Source organism: Pseudophryne corroboree, chromosome 2 (assembly GCF_028390025.1).
Source record: "Pseudophryne corroboree isolate aPseCor3 chromosome 2, aPseCor3.hap2, whole genome shotgun sequence".
NCBI classification, from domain to species: domain Eukaryota; kingdom Metazoa; phylum Chordata; class Amphibia; order Anura; family Myobatrachidae; genus Pseudophryne; species Pseudophryne corroboree.
The window spans coordinates 380,016,605-380,030,672 of NC_086445.1; the positions used below are offsets into that span (position 1 = coordinate 380,016,605).

General features: G+C 46.0%; 1 protein-coding gene across 3 annotated transcripts in view; it reads right to left on the minus strand.

Annotated features, from left to right (window-relative positions):
• Positions 1–14,068, minus strand: part of TMTC4 (transmembrane O-mannosyltransferase targeting cadherins 4) — a 201,279-nt gene that overhangs the window by 130,297 nt on the left and 56,914 nt on the right. For all 3 annotated transcript variants that reach the window (XM_063953238.1, XM_063953237.1, XM_063953236.1), the window contains exon 4: positions 13,830–14,043. In XM_063953238.1, the coding sequence (XP_063809308.1) occupies positions 13,830–14,043 (214 nt within the window). The remainder of the gene's footprint in view (positions 1–13,829; positions 14,044–14,068) is intronic.

A 14,068-nucleotide genomic window follows, 5' to 3' on the forward strand; every position in this document is an offset into this window, starting at 1 on the left:
ATTTGGCCCTGTTTCACTCAAAAGTACGTGAATCGGCAGCTAAACCGCCGATTTGCGTATTTTTCGACAAGTTGAATTCCCAGACTTGTCGAATATTAATAGCGGGGACTGAATAGGTCGAATCACGATTCGACCTTAAAAAGTCGAAAACTGCCGTCTTTTCGACAGACGGCAGCTTTCGACCCTAATTGAATATACCCCCAAGTATTCCCCTTCGTCCAGACCTGAGATCACCGCTCTCAGAGACTCCATCTCGAATTTGAACACCCGTGAATACGGGTTCAGTGACTTGAGGTTTAAAATGGGTCTTACCGAACCGTCCGATTTTGGTACCACAAACCGGTTGGAATAACTTTTGTTCTGTAGCTGAGCTGGAACAGGAACAATGACCTGAGTCTGTACCAGTTTTTGAATTGCATCCTGTAAAATTATACTTGCCTCCTGAGAAACTGGTAAGCCTGATTTGAAGAATCTGTGAGGTGGGAGTCCCCTTAAACTCCAGTCTGCACCCCTGGGCGATGAGCTCTTTGACCCAGGGATCCTGGCATGATGTCGCCCATATGTGACTGAAATCTCTTAATCGGGCTCCCACCTGCCCGTCTTCCAGGCAGTGCTGTCCACCGTCATGCTGAAGGCTTTGAGGAAACAGAACCCGCATTGGCGCGTGGTATGCGCATTTACGGTAGAGTTTGTGAGCGTCCGGTGGGCGACTCGATCGCCACATAGTTAACCCAAATAGCGTGTTTTATAGGTAATATTCCCTTTTATAATATCTGTAAGTATGTTTAGTGTAACTGGTTCATGGACAAGGGAATTCCTCTTTTCATGATACGAAGGGTCAGACAGGGTCTGAGCGGTGGTGTTTAGTACCTAACCGAAGAGTATTTTATTAGAAACATTCCGGTGTTGGTTAGGAAGAGATCGGTCGCTCCAGCGTATAGTTATATGTAAAAGTAGATTATGGACTTTAAAAGTATTTGCTGTTTTATTACACATGTGGTGGGAGTCCTGAGGATTCCTCCCACTTGAGCAGTTTGAAATAGTCACAGCCCACCTGTTCAAATCCACCTATGACCTTTTGTTACAGTGCAGAGAGGCATTCCTGTGTCCAATGAACAATAAGATTGTAGGGCCCTTTGTAGTGTACTGTATGTTGTGTATATAAGGCAACCAGCCTGGGCCAGCTCTCTCACTTCTCTCCACAAGGTTTTCATCATTGATTAACCGAGAGCTTGATTTCCAGATAGCGCAGGCGATTCATTCCCACGTGTGTAAGTTTCTCTGTGACCAATTTATTCTCTGTCTGTATTTGCCATACTCTCTCTCTCTCACTGTTATTGTTTAGGATTAAGACGCTATTGTATATTTATGTCTAGTATTCTGTTTAGGTGTTTTATGTTAGTGCTGTAGTGTATAAGCTGTTAACTGTATTTTTTCCTTTTTACATAGCTAAATCTCGTTAGTAAAGGTGTTGGAACCTCAGCAAGGTGTCTGTGTTTCTCTAGCTAGTACAAAGGGTTTCTGAGTATCTCAATCACTCAAACAGCTTGCTTAAATATCCAGGTTAACCAGTGGTATATCATTACAGTATCTCAATACTAAGACTTACAGTATAATCATACTCTGTGTTTAAGGTTTAAAAGGTTATTATCTGTGTGTACGCTCGCTGTGTGTATTCCGTACACTCAGCGCAGCGTGTGTACGTAACTTGCGTACCACGTGCGAGGTCTTTGTACGCAAATAGCGTACGGAGTGCCTAGCACGTGCACGTGGTTTAGGTATTGAAGGTATTAGTAAATACGGCTTGAAGGTATTAGTAAATAGCTTGTGTTAAAAGGTAGAAAACTGACTCTATCAGTACCCACTAGCCTGAGAATGTGTACTATTCTGAGTACACTGTGGTGATCCCCCTGGGGAAGAAAAACACTCTGCCGTGCATGAGACACACTCTTTTGACATTGTAAAATGTCAAAGAACACACCCATACAGGAGAAAGGTTAAAAGCACAGTTAACCCACACACAGCCCTCTAGGGAGACACAGAGTATGATGGAGCCAGCCACACCGTGCCCTTATAGCTAATGCCAAGCTTAGCTGGGTCGCAAACTACGTACCCTTAATAGGGCTTAGTATTCTAATATTGCTCCCCCTCCCCTTGCTATGACCCCCTGGTACCGCTGAGGTAATCTGGAGTCCTTGTGGAGGAGCTGCGTTTCCCTGTCAGTCTGTCTGTGTAAACTGCAGAAGGAAAATGGCGCTGCTGAGCTGCTGGATCCGCTCATAGTGAAGCCCACGCCCCCTCAATTGCGCGCAGTCTTCCCATTTTTTTTATACTGGCTGAGGTGATTTTGGTGCTTAACAGTGGGTCAGAGCCACCCATGATCCTGTAGTAGTCGAGTTGAGAGAGCAATGCTCTGTAACAGCTTCTCCCTGGAAGATGCTTTTATCAGTAGATTCTCCAGATATGGAATTATGTTCACTCCCTGCTTGCGGAAAAGTAGCATCATCTCTGCCATGACCTTGGTGAACACCCTCGGTGCTGTGGAGAGGCCAAATGGCAGCGCCTGGAACTGATAGTGACAGTCCAGCAGCGCAAATCTTAGATAAGCCTGGTGAGGTGGCCAGATCAGAACGTGAAGGTACGCATCCTTGATATACAGGGATACCAGGAACTCCCCCCTCCTCCAGACCAGAGATCACTGCTCTCAGAGACTCCATCTTGAATTTGAATTCCCTCAAGTAGGGTTCAATGACTTTAGGTTTAATATCGGCCTTACCGAACCGTCCGGTTTCGGTACCACAAACAGGTTTGAGTAATAACCCTTGTTTTGTAGGTGGGGTGGAACTGGAACAATGACATTTGTTTGAACCAATTTTGAATGGCTTCCTGTAGGACAGCCCTGTCTGTCAGCGAAACTGGTAAGCCTGATTTGAAGAATCTGTGAGGTGGGAGCACTTCAAAACTCCAGTCTGTACCCCTGGGCAACAATCTCGTTTACCCAGGGGTCTAGGCATGATTATGCCCAGATGTGACTGAAATCCTTTAGTCTTGCCCCCACCTGTCCTACCTCCAGCTGGGAGGTCCACCGTCATGCTGAAGACTTAGAGGAAGCAGAACCTGGTTTCTGTTCCTGAGAACCTGTTGGTGCAGGTTTTCTGGATTTTCCCCGACCTCCTCTAAAGTGGAAGGGGGTTTGGACTTTTTACCTTTAGAGGTCCGAAAGGACTGCAGTGTAGACGTAGGATAAGATTCCTAGCCGGTTGTGCTGAGGGAAGAAAGGTTGACTTATACGCAGTTGCCGTGGAGATCCACGCATCCAATGCGTCCCCAAACAGAGCCTGACCTGTGAAGGGTAGGTTCTACACACTTTTCTAGGATTCTGCATCCGCAGTCCATTGGCTAGCCAGAGTCCTCTGCGTGCCGAGACTGCCGTGCAAGTAGCCCTTGCATTCAGCGTGCCAAGATCTTTCATGGCTTCCATCATGAAACCTGCAGAATCCTGTATGTGACGCAAAAACAATTCAATGTCACTTCTATCTATAGTATCTAAGTCCTCTACTAACGTGCCTGACCACTTTACTATGGCCTTAGAAATCCATGCACAAGCAATGGTGGGCCTTAAAGTTACGCCTGTAGCAGTGTATAGTGATTTGAGCGTAGTCTCAATCTTGCGGTCAGCCAGCTCTTTTGAAGTGGTTGAACCATGGACAGGTAAAACCACCTTTTTTGACAACATAGATACATTTGGGATCTGGAATTTTTCTCTTGGTTTTCCCAGGATTTTTTAAACAGTTCAACTCTTTAGAAACCGGGAAGGTACGCGAGGATTTCTTACTTTCTGTAAAATAAGATTCCTCTACCAACTCAGGTACTTTCTCAGAAATATGTAAAATACCCCTAATGGCGTCAATCATTAGTTGCACCCCCTTAGCAAGTGATGCATCCCCCCCGCAAATCCCCTTCACCGTCCCCTGTATCAGAGTCCGTATCAGTGTCAACTTGCATTATCTGGGCAAGTGTATGTTTTTGTGGGTACGTAGGGGAAGTCTTAGACGCAGCAGTGGGGGTTGAGTATGTCAAACCCTCCACAGATTTTCTCAAAAATTGTGTTTCTTTCTCAGTAAGCGACATCCTTGTTAAAATTTGGGATATCATTCCCCTTAAAGAATCCACCCATGGGGGTTCAGATTCAGAGGGCTGGGAAAGTACATTGCAGTCCTGAGTACATGAAATAGACTCTTCAGGAGAAGATACACACTCTGCAGCACAGGACACAGAGTCCTTAGACATGGTAACGTGAGATATACACACTTACACACACACACACACACACACAGGAAAATGTCATATACAGTTTCCCCCAGAGTACCTTCAGAGAGTCACACAGTATAAGGAGCTAGCTACACAGCGCCCCAGTAGGCCGTTATTATGATAAAAGCCCGGTGCTGACTAACTAACCTTAATAGGGTAATTAGTACTGTTACCACACTCCACCCTGTCTAACGCCCTGGTACCGCAGAGGTATAGCTGGAGTTATCTAGAGGGCAGCCTTCCCTGTCAGCGTCTCTTTCCTATGATCTGCAGGGAGAAAATTGCGCTGGTGAGTGCTGGATCCGCTCTGAGAGGAAGCCCCGCCCCTTACAATGGTGCACGGCTTCCCGCACTAAGTTGTTTATACTAGCCTGAGGTGTTTGTTCCTAACAGTAGGGATTAGCCCCTGTTAGCCAAGTGACCAGTGTAGGGTGAATTGTGCTGGCACAGAACGCCCCTCAAGCACCTACACAGTGTGCTGCTGAGCCTGCCGGAGCGCAGCCTGTCAGAGCTGCGCTCCCATCCTTGTGCCGCCATTCCCGACGGTGACCCGCTAACTGAGCTGACGGCGCTATACTCAACACTCTTCTTTCTTCTGGCTCTGTTAGGGGGTAGCGGGCGTGCTGCGGGAGTGAGCGGTCGCCTCGTGGGCTTGCGATCAGCACCCTCAGGAGCTCAGTATCCTGTAAGCGGAGATAGAGAACCATTAACTTCAAGAGTTGGTTCCTACTCACCCCCTAAGTCCCACAAAGCAGGGAGGTTGTTTCCAGCAGCCTTCCAGTAACCTAGAAAACTCATAAAATAATAAAACTAGAAAAACTCCTAAGAGCTTCCCTAGCTGTGACCGGCTCCTCCGGGCACATTTTCTAAACTGAGTCTGGTAGGAGGGGCATAGAGGGAGGAGCCAGCCCACACTATTAAACTCTTAAAGTGCACACGGCTCCCAAAGAACCCGTCTATACCCCATGGTACTAAGTGGAACCCCAGCATCCTCTAGGATGTAAGAGAAACTGCAACAATGCAGTTAATATTTTGTTAAATGAAATAACATCTTTAAATAAATTTAAATCATAGTTTTTTGTTGCATTCTTTTCAAATGAAGTTATAAACATCAGAAATTAAAACATGATGCTTCATTTATGAAGCATGTACATTGTGTAGCGCAACACTCCAGATTTTCACCAGTGCACTTCTATCGCACATCAGGGTGCAGGTGCACCCTTCATTCTAAAGAGTATTCGCAAACTAGAAGTTACAAGAACCAGGCAAGGCGCATAGGCCCTCATTCCGAGTTGATCGCTCGCTAGCTGCTTTTAGCAGCAGTGCAAACGCTAGGCCGCCGCCCTCTGGGAGTGTATCTTAGCTTAGCAGAAGTGTGAACGAAAGGTTAGCAGAACTGCTCATAAAAATTTTCATGCAGTTTCAAAGTAGCTCCAGACTTACTCCTACCTTGCGATCATTTCAGTCAGTTTAATTCCTGCTTTGATGTCACAAACACGCCCTGCGTTCGGCAAGCCACTCCCCCGTTTCCCCAGGCACGCCTGCATTTTTACCTGACACGCCTGCGTTTTTTAGCACACTCCCGGAAAATGGCCAGTTACCACCCAGAAACACAGACTTCCTGTCAATCACTCACCGATCAACAGAGCGACAGCAAAGCGTCGCTCGACCTTGTGTAAAACTGCATAGTTTTGTGTGAAAGTACTACGCGCGTGCGTACTGCGGCCCGTACACATGCGCAGAAATGCCGCTTTTTAGCCTGATCGCTGTGCTGCGAACAACGGCAGCTAGCGACCAACTCGGAATGAGGGCCATAGTGCAAAAGTCAAACGTTGGGGGTCATTCCGAGTTGTTCGCTTGCAAGCTGCTTTTAGCAGCTTTGCACACGCTAAGCCGCCGCCTACTGGGAGTGAATCTTAGCATATTAAAATTGCGAACGAAAGATTCTCAAAATTGCGATTACACACCTCTTAGCAGTTTCTGAGACTTACTCGGCATCTGCGATCAGTTCAGTGCTTGTCGTTCCTGGTTTGACGTCACAAACACACCCAGCGTTCGCCCAGACACTCCTCCGTTTCTCCAGCCACTCCCGCGTTTTTCCCAGAAACGGTAGCGTTTTTTCACACACTCCCATAAAACGGCCTGTTTCCGCCCAGAAACACCCACTTCCTGTCAATCACATTACGATCACCAGAACGAAGAAAAAACCGTGAGTAAAAATCCTAACTGCATAGCAAATTTACTTGGCGCAGTCGCACTGCGGACATTGCGCATGCGCATTAGCGACTAATCGCTCCGTTGCGAGAAAAAATTAACGAGCGAACAACTCGGAATGACCCCCGTTGTGCGGCCCTTTCCATTAAACTAAACCTTTCAGTTTTTCTCCTAAAGTACTGTTTTGCATTATTATTTATTTTTTTAGTAAGTAACAAATGGGGCAGTTCTTATAATTATTGAAAAGCATGGGAAGTTGGAAAGTGAATAACATTTCATAATGTGTTCCATAAGTTAAATTATATTTTCATTTGGAGTTGTTGGTCTGATCTTTTTCGTGATAGGACAGGTTATTTTTAAATTGGTGCAATATTAATAAACAAACAAAAAATGTCCCTTTTTAAATGTAAATAATAATTTATAATGGTAGTCTTTTTGACAGCAAAATCACTGTGTGAAAGCAGGAATTTTGGGGGTAATTCCAAGTTGATCGCAGCAGGAATTTTGTTAGCAGTTGGGCAAAACCATGTGCACTGCAGGGGAGGCAGATATAACATGTGCAGAAAGAGTTAGGTTTGGGTGGGTTATTTTGTTTCTGTGCAGGGTAAATACTGGCTGCTTTATTTTTACACTGCAAATTAGATTGCAGATTGAACACACCCCACCCAAATCTAACTCTCTCTGCACATGTTATATCTGCCCCCCCTGCAGTGCACATGGCTTTGCCCAACTGCTAACAAAAATCCTGCTGCGATCAACTCGGAATTACCCCCCATGTGCACTGCAGGGTGGGCAGATACAACATGTGCAGAGAGAGTAAGATTTGGGTGGGGTGTGTTCAATCTGAAATCTAAATTGCAGTGTAAAAATAAAGCAGGCAGTATTTACCCTGCACAGAAATAAAATAACCCACCCAAATCTAACTCTTTCTGCACATGTTATATCTGCCCCCCCTGCAGTGCACATGGTTTTGCCCAACTGCTAACAAACTTGCTGTTGCGATCAACTTGGAATTACTAGGGATGAGCGGGTTCGGTTCCTCGGAATCCGAACCCGCCCGAACTTCATGTTTTTTTACACGGGGCCGAGCGACTCGGATCTTCCCGCCTTGCTCGGTTAACCCGAGCGCGCCCGAACGTCATCATCCCGCTGTCGGATTCTCGCGAGACTCGGATTCTATATAAGGAGCCGCGCGTCGCCGCCATTTTCACACGTGCATTGAGATTCATAGGGAGAGGACGTGGCTGGCGTCCTCTCCGTTTATAGAGAAGAGAGTGAGACAGTAGAGAGAGACACAGTAGTAATTTTGGGGAGCATTAGGAGGAGTACTAGTTACTTGCTGAAGCGATAGATAGTGTGACTGTATATTATCTGACTTGTGGGGGAGACACTGACAGTGGGGAGCAGTTAGAGTCTGAGAGCAGGACTCAGGAGTACATATAACGTACAGTGCACAGTTTTGCTGCCAGAGTGCCACACTGCCATTGTGACCACACTGACCACCAGTATAATATATATTGTGATTGTCTGCTTAGGAGTACTACTTGCAAGTTGCTGATAGTGTGACCAGTGACCTGACCACCAGTCACCACCAGTTTAATATATATATATATATAATTGTATATAATATATATATAATATTGTATACCACCTACCCGTGGTTTTTTTTTTTTCTTTCTTCTTTATACATACTACTATAGTAGCTTACTGTAGCAGTCTGCGGTGCTGCTGAGCTGACTGTGTCCAGCAGGTCCGTCATCAGTCATTACATAATAAATATATATACCTGTCCGGCTGCAGTACTAGTGATATTATATATATATATATATATATATATATATTGATTTCATCTCATTATCATCCAGTCTATATTAGCAGCAGACACAGTACGGTAGTCCACGGCCTTAGCTACCTCTGTGTCGGCAGTCGCTCGTCCATCCATAATTGTATACCACCTACCCGTGGTTTTTTTTTTCTTTCTTCTTTATACATACTACTATAGTAGCTTACTGTAGCAGTCTGCGGTGCTGCTGAGCTGACAGTGTCCAGCAGGTCCGTCATCAGTCATTACATAATAAATATATATACCTGTCCGGCTGCAGTACTAGTGATATATATATATATATATATTGATTTCATCTCCTTATCATCCAGTCTATATTAGCAGCAGACACAGTACGGTAGTCCACGGCTGTAGCTACCTCTGTGTCGGCAGTCGCTCGTCCATCCATAATTGTATACCACCTACCCGTGGTTTTTTTTTTTTCTTTCTTCTTTATACATACTACTATAGTAGCTTACTGTAGCAGTCTGCGGTGCTGCAGAGCTGACAGTGTCCAGCAGGTCCGTCATCAGTCATTACATAATAAATATATATACCTGTCCGGCTGCAGTACTAGTGATATTATATATATATATATATATATATATATATAGATTTCATCTCCTTATCATCCAGTCTATATTAGCAGCAGACACAGTACGGTAGTCCACGGCTGTAGCTACCTCTGTGTCGGCAGTCGCTCGTCCATCCATAATTGTATACCACCTACCCGTGGTTTTTTTTTTCTTTCTTCTTTATACATACTACTATAGTAGCTTACTGTAGCAGTCTGCGGTGCTGCTGAGCTGACAGTGTCCAGCAGGTCCGTCATCAGTCATTACATAATAAATATATCTACCTGTCCGGCTTAGGGAAAGATCAAGATCCACTTCCACCTCGTGCTGAAGCTGCTGCCACTAGTCATGGCCGAGACGATGAAATGCCAGCAACGTCGTCTGCCAAGGCCGATGCCCAATGTCATAGTACAGAGCATGTAAAATCCAAAACACCAAATATCAGTAAAAAAAGGACTCCAAAATCTAAAATAAAATTGTCGGAGGAGAAGCGTAAACTTGCCAATATGCCATTTACCACACGGAGTGGCAAGGAACGGCTGAGGCCCTGGCCTATGTTCATGGCTAGTGGTTCAGCTTCACATGAGGATGGAAGCACTCAGCCTCTCGCTAGAAAACTGAAAAGACTCAAGCTGGCAAAAGCACCGCAAAGAACTGTGCGTTCTTCGAAATCCCAAATTTACAAGGAGAGTCCAATTGTGTCGGTTGCGATGCCTGACCTTCCCAACACTGGACGTGAAGAGCATGCGCCTTCCACCATTTGCACGCCCCCTGCAAGTGCTGGAAGGAGCACCCGCAGTCCAGTTCCTGATAGTCAGATTGAAGATGTCAGTGTTGAAGTACACCAGGATGAGGAGGATATGGGTGTTGCTGGCGCTGGGGAGGAAATTGACAAGGAGGATTCTGATGGTGAGGTGGTTTGTTTAAGTCAGGCACCCGGGGAGACACCTGTTGTCCGTGGGAGGAATAGGGCCGTTGACATGCCTGGTGAAAATACCAAAAAAATCAGCTCTTCGGTGTGGAAGTATTTCACCAGAAATGCGGACAACATTTGTCAAGCCGTGTGTTGCCTTTGTCAAGCTGTAATAAGTAGGGGTAAGGACGTTAACCACCTCGGAACATCCTCCCTTATACGTCACCTGCAGCGCATTCATAATAAGTCAGTGACAAGTTCAAAAACTTTGGGCGACAGCGGAAGCAGTCCACTGACCAGTAAATCCCTTCCTCTTGTAACCAAGCTCACGCAAACCACCCCACCAACTCCCTCAGTGTCAATTTCCTCCTTCCCCAGGAATGCCAATAGTCCTGCATGCCATGTCACTGGCAATTCTGACGAGTCCTCTCCTGCCTGGGATTCCTCCGATGCATCCTTGCGTGTAACGCCTACTGCTGCTGGCGCTGCTGTTGTTGCTGCTGGGAGTCGATGGTCATCCCAGAGGGGAAGTCGTAAGCCCACATTTACTACTTCCACCAAGCAATTGACTGTCCAACAGTCCTTTGCGAGGAAGATGAAATATCACAGCAGTCATCCTGTTGCAAAGCGGATAACTGAGGCCTTGACAACTATGTTGGTGTTAGACGTGCGTCCGGTATCCGCCGTTAGTTCACAGGGAACTAGACAATTTATTGAGGCAGTGTGCCCCCGTTACCAAATACCATCTAGGTTCCACTTCTCTAGGCAGGCGATACCGAGAATGTACACGGACGTCAGAAAAAGACTCACCAGTGTCCTAAAAAATGCAGTTGTACCCAATGTCCACTTAACCACGGACATGTGGACAAGTGGAGCAGGGCAGGGTCAGGACTATATGACTGTGACAGCCCACTGGGTTGATGCATGGACTCCCGCCGCAAGAACAGCAGCGGCGGCACCAGTAGCAGCATCTCGCAAACGCCAACTCTTTCCTAGGCAGGCTACGCTTTGTATCACCGGTTTCCAGAATACGCACACAGCTGAAAACCTCTTACGGCAACTGAGGAAGATCATCGCGGAATGGCTTACCCCAATTGGACTGTCCTGTGGATTTGTGGCATCGGACAACGCCAGCAATATTGTGTGTGCATTAAATATGGGCAAATTCCAGCACGTCCCATGTTTTGCACATACCTTGAATTTGGTGGTGCAGAATTTTTTAAAAAACGACAGGGGCGTGCAAGAGATGCTGTCGGTGGCCAGAAGAATTGCGGGACACTTTCGGCGTACAGGCACCACGTACAGAAGACTGGAGCACCACCAAAAACGCCTGAACCTGCCCTGCCATCATCTGAAGCAAGAAGTGGTAACGAGGTGGAATTCAACCCTCTATATGCTTCAGAGGTTGGAGGAGCAGCAAAAGGCCATTCAAGCCTATACAATTGAGCACGATATAGGAGGTGGAATGTACCTGTCTCAAGCGCAGTGGAGAATGATTTCAACGTTGTGCAAGGTTCTGCAACCTTTTGAACTTGCCACACGTGAAGTCAGTTCAGACACTGCCAGCCTGAGTCAGGTCATTCCCCTCATCAGGCTTTTGCAGAAGAAGCTGGAGGCATTGAAGGAGGAGCTAAAAGGGAGCGATTCCGCTAGGCATGTGGGACTTGTGGATGGAGCCCTTAATTCGCTTAACAAGGATTCACGGGTGGTCAATCTGTTGAAATCAGAGCACTACATTTTGGCCACCGTGCTCGATCCTAGATTTAAAACCTACCTTGGATCTCTCTTTCCGGCAGACACAAGTCTGCTGGGGTTCAAAGACCTGCTGGTGACAAAATTGTCAAGTCAAGCGGAACGCGACCTGTCAACATCTCCTCCTTCACATTCTCCCGCAACTGGGGGTGCGAGGAAAAGGATCAGAATTCCGAGCCCACCCGCTGGCGGTGATGCAGGGCAGTCTGGAGCGACTGCTGATGCTGACATCTGGTCCGGACTGAAGGACCTGACAACGATTACGGACATGTCGTCTACTGTCACTGCATATGATTCTCTCACCATTGAAAGAATGGTGGAGGATTATATGAGTGACCGCATCCAAGTAGGCACGTCAGACAGTCCGTACTTATACTGGCAGGAAAAAGAGGCAATTTGGAGGCCCTTGCACAAACTGGCTTTATTCTACCTAAGTTGCCCTCCCACAAGTGTGTACTCCGAAAGAGTGTTTAGTGCCGCCGCTCACCTGGTCAGCAATCTGCGTACGAGGTTACTTCCAGAAAATGTGGAGAAGATGATGTTCATTAAAATGAATTATAATCAATTCCTCCGTGGAGACATTGACCAGCAGCAATTGCCTCCACAAAGTACACAGGGAGCTGAGATGGTGGATTCCAGTGGGGACGAATTGATAATCTGTGAGGAGCGGGATGTACACGGTGATATATCGGAGGATGATGATGAGGTGGACATCTTGCCTCTGTAGAGCCAGTTTGTGCAAGGAGAGATTAATAGCTTCTTTTTCGGTGGGGGTCCAAACCAACCCGTCATTTCAGTCACAGTCGTGTGGCAGACCCTGTCACTGAAATGATGGGTTGGTTAAAGTGTGCATGTCCTGTTTATACAACATAAGGGTGGGTGGGAGGGCCCAAGGACAATTCCATCTTGCACCTCTTTTTTCTTTCATTTTTATTTGCGTCATGTGCTGTTTGGGGAGTGTTTTTTGGAAGGGCCATCCTGCGTGACACTGCAGTGCCACTCCTAGATGGGCCAGGTGTTTGTGTCGGCCACTAGGGTCGCTTATCTTACTCACACAGCTACCTCATTGCGCCTCTTTTTTTCTTCTTTGCGTCATGTGCTGTTTGGGGAGTGTTTTTTGGAAGGGCCATCCTGCGTGACACTGCAGTGCCACTCCTAGATGGGCCAGGTGTTTGTGTCGGCCACTAGGGTCGCTTAGCTTACTCACACAGCTACCTCATTGCGCCTCTTTTTTTCTTCTTTGCGTCATGTGCTGTTTGGGGAGTGTTTTTTGGAAGGGCCATCCTGCGTGACACTACAGTGCCACTCCTAGATGGGCCAGGTGTTTGTGTCGGCCACTAGGGTCGCTTAGCTTAGTCATCCAGCGACCTCGGTGCAAATTTTAGGACTAAAAATAATATTGTGAGGTATTCAGAATAGACTGAAAATGAGTGGAAATTATGGTTTTTGAGGTTAATAATACTTTGGGATCAAAATGACCCCCAAATTCTATGATTTAAGCTGTTTGTTAGGGTTTTTTGAAAAAAACACCCGAATCCAAAACACACCCGAATCCGACAAAAAAAATTCGGTGAGGTTTTGCCAAAACGCGGTCGAACCCAAAACACGGCCGCGGAACCGAACCCAAAACCAAAACACAAAACCCGAAAAATTTCAAGTGCACATCCCTAGGAATTACCCCCAATATATCCTTGCTTTAAGACACCACAACTTCCTAGTCAGAAAAACACCATTAAAGGGTATCTGGATGATAGGTCGACACAATATAGTTGGCATACATTAGGTCGACAGGTACAAAAGGTCGACAGGTACAAAAGGTCACCTTGCCTGAGGTGTGGCAAGCAAAGCAAGCCCGCGAGGGTACACGTTTCCACTGACTGCATTCACATATGACGAAACATACAAAAAGACACCCAAAAAACTATTTTAAAAAAAACTTGTGTCGACTATTATCATGTTGACCGTTTTAAACCCTGTCGCCTTTACCCACTGTCTAACTTTTAGCCTTGTCGACCTAATTCATATTAACTTTAAGGGGTCAACCTAATGACTGTCTACCTAGACACTGTAGCTCTTCTATACCACACCCTAAGGATGCAGTACAAGCTAAGCGGAGTTAAAAATGAAGTAAAAAAGCTCACACCTGACATCTTATTTTTATTTATTTTTTTGGTCTTATATAGACAGACACAGTACTATACCTGGTTCACTAGAGTAAACAGAAAAAATACTTAATACTTACACATTCTGTATGTACTGGATGCACCGCAAACAACAAGGCACTCAACAATGCCGCCTTGGGAGCATGGAGTATTTTTTTCCCTTTGTCGCATGTTCCACCACCAAATAGTAATAAAAAGACATCAAACATCAGGATTGACACTACGCAATGTATGATTATGTTGACTACGTGAAATCCAATTGGGTACAAACCTCCAGCAAGACTGTAACTTATCCTGTAATAAAATAAGAAAAAAAAAA